The following is a 7744-nucleotide window of genomic DNA, read 5'->3' as shown; positions in this document are numbered from 1 at the left end:
GATATGGCAATATCCGAGTACCACCAGTCGCCTAGCAAGGGGTCAAAAACCTGATGACCACCAAAAAAAAAAAAAGGAAAAAAGTGATAAAGTACAGGTAGTCCTCGACTTACAACAGTTTGCTTAGTGACTGTTCGAAGTTACAATGGCACTGAAAAAAGTGCCCCCCCCAAGCCACAGCCGAGCAAGACACCTGCCTGGCCACCCCATGGCGCTCTTCCTCCTGTCCGAGGTTTTCATTGTTGTGAGCATTTCTGTTGAGGATTGGCAGCGGGGGTGGGTGGGGGGTGTTTGGTTTTTGTCCCCCCCCCCCCCGTCTGCTGGGTGGTTGCAGCAGGTTTTGGTCCCTTCACATGACCCTGGGACACTATGACCGTCATAAATATGAATCAGTTGCCAAGCATCTGAATGTAAATCACAAGACCCTGGAGAGGCTGCAACATTCCAGCTGATCGGTGCCTCTTCTGGGCTCAGCGGAAGCACCAGGATCAGCGCTGAGCTCCAGCTGGATCCTGGCGCTGATCCTGACGCTTCCGCTGAGCCCTGACAGCCCTGCAGCTCCAGCCGTCTCTCGCTCAGGCTTGTGCGGTGCTGCCACCAGTTCAGCTCATTCCCCTCCCCTGCTACCACTTTTCTAGGATGCTCGCGTACCACCTGCCAGGTGCCCATGTACCACAGGTGGTACCCGTACCACTGGTTGAAAAGCCCTGTTCTAGGATATTCCTTCCCTACCTGGGTCGCCACGGGCTCCATCCCTGGAGGTTTTTAAGAAGACGTTGCGCAGCCATTCTTCCAGGATGGTACTATAAGGTCTCCTGGTTGAGCAAGGAAGGAAGGAGAAGCAGAAAGAAAGGATGGATGGAAACATGAAAGGAGGGAGGGAAGGAGGGAGGGAGAAAGCACAGGAGAAAGGGAGAGATATAAAGGGAGGAAAGATGGGAGGGGGGATAGAGAGAGGAGAGAAGGGAGGGAGGGAGAGAGGGAGAGAGGAAGAATGGGAGTAGAGAGGGAGAAAAAGGGAGAGAGGAAGGAAGAAGGGAAAGGGACAGAGGATGAAAGAAGGAAGGGAGTGAGTGAGTGAGGAAGGGATGGAGGGAAGAAGCAAGCAAGGAAGGAAGGAGAGGTAATGGGTGGAAGCTCCTCAGAGGGAGATTGAACCAAGAAATAAGGAGAAATTTCCTGACAGTTAGAACAATTAACCAGGGGAACAGCTTGCCACCAGAAGTTGTGAGTGCTCCAACACTGGAGGTTTTTAAGAAGAAACTGGACAGCCACCTGTCTGGAATAGAATAGGGTCTCCTGGTTGAGCAAGGGGTTGGACTAGAAGACCTCCAAGGTCCCTTCCAACTCTGCTATTCTGTATTCTGTATATCCGGGGTCTTGGTTCTTCTGGAGAACTTGGATGCTTGTCCCATCTAAAGGAGTCTCTCCTTTGGGACAGGCTAGAAACACCCCTTCACCCATAACAGTGTTCCTCAACCTTGACAACCTGAAGATGGGTGGACTTCAACTCCCAGAATCCCCCCAGGTAGCATGGTGGCTGAGGAACTCTGAAGTCCATCCATGCAGGTTGAGGAACTTTGGGAGTTGAAGTCTTCCCATGCTGGATCTAGAACTCTGGGAGTTGAAGTCCACCCAGGTTGACTGGGGAATTCTGGGAGATGAAGTCCACAGATGGTGGCTAAGGAACTCTGGGAGTTGAAGCCCACACATGCTCGCTGAGAAATTTTGGGAATTGAAGTCCACCCATGTTGACTGGGGAATTCTGGGAGATGAAGTCCACACATTGATTGGGGAATTCTGGGAGTTGAATTCCATAGATGGATGGTGGCTGAGGAAGTCTGGGAGTTGAAGTCCACACATGTTGACTGGGGAATTCTGGGAGGTGAAGTCCACAGATGGTGGCTAAGGAACTCTGGAAGCCTACACATGCTCGTTGAGGAATTCTGGGAGTTGAAGTATAATAATAATAATAATGATAATAATGATAATGATAATGATGATGATGATGATGATGATAATGATAATAATAATAATAATAATAATAATAATAATAATAATAATAATAATAATAATAATAAAGTTGGAAGGGACCTTGGAGGTCATCTAGTCCAACCCCCTGCTCAGGCAGGAAACCCTATACCATTTCGGACAAATGGCTGTCCGGTCTCTTCTTAAAAACTTCCAGTGTTGGAGCATTCACAGCTTCTGGAGGCAGGTGGTTCCACTGGTTAATTGTTCTAACTGTCAGGAAGTTTCTCCTTAGTTCCAGGTTGCTTCTCTCCGTGATTAGTTTCCATCCGTTGCTTCTTGTCCTCCCTTCAGGCGCTTTGGAGAATAGCTTGACTCCCTCTTCTTTGGGGCAGCCCCTGAGATATTGGAAGACTTGCTATCATGTCGCCCCTCGTCCTTCTCTTCATTAAACTAGACATATCCAATTCCAGCAGCCGTTACTTATAATATTTTAGCCTCCAGTCCCCTGATCCTCTTTGTTGCTCTTCTCTGCACTCTTTCTAGAGTCTCAGCATCTTTTTTACATCGTGGTGGCCAAAATGGATGCCGTATTCCAAGTGTGGCCTTACCAAGTCAACAGATGGTGGCTGGGGAACTCTGAGAGTTGAAGTCCTCGCATCTTCAAGCTGCCAAAGTTGAGAAACATTGACCCAAAATGTTTTGTTTTCTAGGAGGACCGGGGAAGGCCTGAGGATCTTCTGGGACACTCAGCAAGAGCCAAACTTCCTCGCCCGCTGGAACCCCTGGTCCACCAACATGCCGTACATCACCTTCACGGAGCACCCGGTCAAAAATGGCTGCCTGAGGCTTAGCCCCATCTGTCAGGTGGGTTGGCGAGAGACCACCCCTCAAAATGGGAGTGGTGGGGACGAGGTTGCAAGGAGGAGGACGAGTTTGAGGGGCTGAATTCTCCCAGAGTGGCCGCATTCACACAAGACGCTGGAAGCGGTCACGGATTAACCCGTTTTCCTTCGTTTGCAAAATAGACGGAAAGTTATAGACTGGGCCAGGGGTAGGCAACCTTGGCTCTTTTATGAATCGTGGACTTCAACTCCCAGAATTCCTCAGCCAGCATGGGGGAACTATGGCCCCTTCATGACTTGAGGACTTCAATTCCCAGAATTCCTGAGCCAGCATGGGGAACTATGGCCCCTTTATGACTCGTGGACTTCAACTCCCAGAATTCCTCAGCCAGCGTGGGGGAACTATGGCCCCCTCATGACTCGTGGACTTCAACTCCCATAATTCCTCAGCCAGCATGGGGGAACTAAGGCCCCCTCATGACTCGTGGACTTCAACTCCCAGAATTCCTCAGCCATCATGGGGGAACTATGGCCCCCTCATGACTCCTGGACTTCAACTCCCAGCATTCCTCAGCCACCATGGGGGAACTATGGCCCCTTCATGACTGGTGGACTTCAACTCCCAGAATTCCTCAGCCAGCATGGGGGAACTATGGCCCCTTCATGACTCATGGACTTCAACTCCCAGAATTCCTGAGCCAGCCATGGCTCAGCTTGGAAATCTCTCCCTTTCCCCTCAGCGTGGCTGGCTCAGGAATTCTGGGAGTTGAAGTCCACCAGTCATAAAAGAGCCCAGGTTGCCTACCCCTGGACTGGGCCTTGCGTGCCCCAATAAGCCAGAAAGAACCCAACCGTGGTTAATATACACTGCTTGGAAAGTGGTTCAGGTTTCCAAAGACAAACAAACTCACTTGGGATTCCCGGAACCGAGTTTGATTTGGAGAAAGCTTTTGCAAAAGCTGGCGGGCTTAGCTCACCAAGGAGAAAAAGACCACAATTTTAAAAAGCATATATATTTATAATCTCTCACAAAGCTGGTTTCTCCCCCCGCCCCCCATACACCAAGCATGGTCTATTGCAAGCATACATCTGCTAGGTCTCTACTTGACCTGGTTAAGGGTGATGTGGGACCACTTAACCATAAAGTAGACAAGGATAGTTAGCTAGTATGGATGCATTCGTGCATCCTGCTCAATCTAGCATCCTTAAAGACAGAATGATAAGAGTTGGGAGGGACCTGGGAGGTCATCTAGTCCAACCCCCTGCTCAGGCAGGAAACCCTATACCATTTCAGACAAAGGGCTGTCCAGTCTCTTCTTAACAACTTCCAGTGTTGGAGCATTCAGAGCTTCTGGAGACCTGTGTCCTGACTTCACCCCGTCACTGAACCACAGACTAATCCATCCAGTTGAAATCAGGCCGTAGAAACTAATCTAGGTTAGGTAATAGTAGCCTAATTTAACGAGCTGTACGAATGCCTTTCCCTGACCTAGTTCAGAGAGTTGTGAGAAGAGAAGCAAATATTTTGCAGGAACACAAAACCGATGGGTTTTCAGCTCGGAATCTGCATCGACGCTGTGCAGAACATGTTAAAAATAAGAATTGGGGGATTCTTCCTTCGTCCGTTTTAAGAAGAGACTGGACAGCCATTTGTCTGAAATGGAATGGAGTCTCCTGCTTGAGCAGGGGGCTGGACTAGAGAACCTCCAAGGTCCCTTCCAACTCTGTTATTCTGCTATTCTTTTTTTCCTTCCTTCCTTCCTTCCTTCCTTCCTTCCTTCCGCCCTCCCTCCCTCCCTCCCTCCCTCCCTCCCAAGAGAATGGTAGAGGTTTCCTGCTTGAGAAGGGGGCTGGACTAGAAGACCTCCAAGGTCCCTTCCAGCTGTTATTCTGCTATTCTTTTTTCCTTCCTTCCTTCCTTCCTTCCTTCCTTCCTTCCTTCCTTCCTTCCTTCCTTCCTTTCTTCTCCCTCCCTCCCTCCCTGGGGGTTTTCATGAAGAGACTAGACAGCCATTTGCCTGGAATGGTAAAGGGTCTCCTGCTTGAGCAGGGGGCTGGACTAGAAGACCTCCAAGGTCCCTTCCAGACCCAGGACTCTACGTCCTTCACAGCCCAAAGGCCTTTGAAAAAGCAGCAATTTTACCCATTTGTTTTTCCAACTCGAAGCCGCCCAAAAGAAGAAAGAAAAACTTCATTAAAGGAAGAAAAAAACAACAACCCACCTCCGATTATTATGGTCCGACCGTTTTAATTTTCACTTAATGATCCTGTTTTTGTTTTCGTTTTTAATGGTTTGGCCATCTGAGCTCTAAGTGTTGGGTTGTGGACGTTTTATTTCGGAAAGCGCCGAGATCCCGACGGGTTTAGAAGCCCAATAAATAAACAAACGAATAACCAAATAAAAGAGAAAGCTGAGCTGAGCGGGGCAGAGAAAGGAGCTGGGGAGAATCTGCCAAAAACAGAGAAAAAGCAGAGAAAGCAGCCAAAAGCTGTAAGTCCTCGACTTACGTCCACAACTCGGCCCTCAACTTCCATTGCTAAGCGAGACGGTGGTTTAGTAAGTTTTGCCCCTATCTTACGACCATCCTTGACAGGGTTGTTAAGTGGATCGCTGCAGTTAGTCTCACGGTCGTTAAGTGAATCCAGATCCCCCCCCCTTGACGTTGCTGGATAGAAGGTTGCAAAAGGGGATCACGTGACCCCGGGGGACGCTGCGACCGTCATAAATACGAGTCAGTTGCCAAGAGTCCGAATTTTGATCACGAGACCACGACGGTCACTAAGTGCGAAAACTGGGTCGTAAGTCACTTTTTACAACGGGGTTTTAACGTGGAACGGTCACTAAACAAATTGTCGTAAGTCGAGAACCGCCTGTCATGCTAAGTAAGCTGAGCGTGTTCTGTGAATGGCTGCCGCTAGATCCTTTCCCCCTACATGGACCAAGCAGGTTGGTTGGTTTGCTTCTTCAACTTATCTGCCGCCTGTCCTGCTTGCAATCATTCCGTCGAAGTGCCATGTAAAATGTTAGAACGGAGGCCTTAAAATTTAAAATCCATTTAAAATGAATAAATAGACAAGGCTAGACTAGACTAGAATTACAAAGAATAGAATAGAATAGAATAGAATAGAATAGAATAGAATAGAATAGAATAGAATAGAGAAAAGGAATAGAGAAAAGAAATAGAAAAGAAATAGAATAGAACAGAACAGAACAGAATAGAATATAGAAAATTAGTGGAACAGAACAGAACAGAACAGAACAGAATAGAGAAAAGGAATAGGGAATAGAATAGAATAGAATAGAGTAGAGTAGAGTAAAGTAGAATAGAATAAGAGAATGAATAGAATAGAATAGAATAAATAGAAGAGAAGAGAAGAGAAGAGAAGAGAAGAGAGAAAAGGAATAGAATAGAACAGAACAGAACAGAATAGAGAAAAGGAATAGGGAATAGAATAGAATAGAATAGAATAGAATAGAATAGAATAGAATAGAATAGAGTAGAGTAGAGTAGAGTAGAGTAGAGTAGAATAGAATAGAATAGAATAAGAAAATGAATAGAATAGAATAAATAGAAGAGAAGAGAAGAGAAGAGAAGAGGAGAAGAGAAGAGAAGAGAAGAGAAGAGAAGAGAGAAAAGGAATAGAGAAAAGGAATAGAATAGAACAGAACAGAACAGAATATAGAAAATTAGTGGAACAGAACAGAATAGAGAAAAGGAATAGGGAATAGAATAGAATAGAATAGAATAGAATAGAATAGAATAGAATAGAATAGAATAGGAATAGGAATAGGAATAGGAATAGAGAAAAGGAACAGAATAGAGAAAGAATAGAATAGAGTAGAATAGAAATTAGAATAGAATAGAACAGAAATTAGAATAGAATAGAATTAGAATCGAAGAATAGAACAGAACAGAATAGAAGTCAGAACAGAATAGTATAGAAATTACAATAGGACAGAATAGAATAAAATAGAATAGAATAGAAATTAGAATAGAATAGAACTGAAATTGGAATAGATTTGGAATTGAAGAATAGAACAGAACAGAACAATAGAATACAATAGAAGCTGGAAGGGACCTTGGAGGTCATCTAGTCCAACCCCCTGCTCAGGCAGGAAACCCTATACCATTCCAGACAAATGGTTGTCCAGTCTCTTCTTAAAAACCTCCAGTGTTGGAGCGTTCACAACTTCTGGAGGCCATGAGTTCCACCGACGAACTGTCCTAATTAAAACAGTCGCATCCTTGTGCCCGTGTGCGCAAGGGCGAACCAGCAGGAAGGGGGTCCCCGTCGCTTGGCTGTCCAGCGTTTCGCTCCGTTTCCATCCAGAGAGACCCCAGCCCCTTCCTTCCTCCCCTCCCCATCTGTGCCTCTCTCTCTCTCTGTTTGTCCTCAAGATCTGGGCCGCTTTCCAGATTTCCAGGGCCGGTCGTTGTGGTGTAACACAACCCCTTTGTGTTCCTAGCGTGGGGAGGATGTTTTAGTGCATTCGATCTGCCCCCAAGCTGCTTTGAATGCCGGGCATGAAAAATATCCCTTGCATGCAAGAGACGTGTTCGCAAGTGTTTGGCATCAACACCCTTCTGGACACCCCCCCTGCCCCCCCACCACGACCCCACCCCCAGATCAGGGAGGGTCCCAGCTGTGTTGCGATGGAGAGGTGGCTGAAGGACACCACTAGATCCCTCGGGGGACCCTCCCTTTCGTACGGAGGGATCCGGTTTCTGGGCTTCTTTGTCGGAGATGTTCTTGTAAGCAAGATCTCCTGCGCCCGTTTCTCTCACCGACAGAAGGAGTCCTCGGGTTACGACCGTTCGTTTAGCGACCGTTCCGAGTTGGCAACAGCACTTTTAAAAAAGGCACTCGGGGCCGTTTAGTCACACTTACGGCCGTGGCAGCATCCCTGGGGCCGCGTGATCAAGATT

General features: G+C 47.1%; 1 protein-coding gene across 1 annotated transcript in view; it reads left to right on the top strand.

The window, feature by feature from the left end:
• LOC107298038 (tumor protein p63-regulated gene 1 protein-like) overlaps positions 1–7744 on the top strand; it is a 31294-nt gene that overhangs the window by 21149 nt on the left and 2401 nt on the right. Inside the window, exon 5 of the mRNA XM_015827398.1 lies at positions 2685–2838. Coding sequence (XP_015682884.1) covers positions 2685–2838 — 154 coding nt within the window. The remainder of the gene's footprint in view (positions 1–2684; positions 2839–7744) is intronic.

Source organism: Protobothrops mucrosquamatus, unplaced genomic scaffold (genome assembly GCF_001527695.2).
Source record: "Protobothrops mucrosquamatus isolate PMUCROS unplaced genomic scaffold, P.Mucros_1.0 scaffold3673, whole genome shotgun sequence".
Lineage (NCBI taxonomy): Eukaryota > Metazoa > Chordata > Lepidosauria > Squamata > Viperidae > Protobothrops > Protobothrops mucrosquamatus.
The sequence above is the reverse complement of the archived record's forward strand: the minus strand, read 5'-3'. Positions and strand labels throughout refer to the sequence as shown.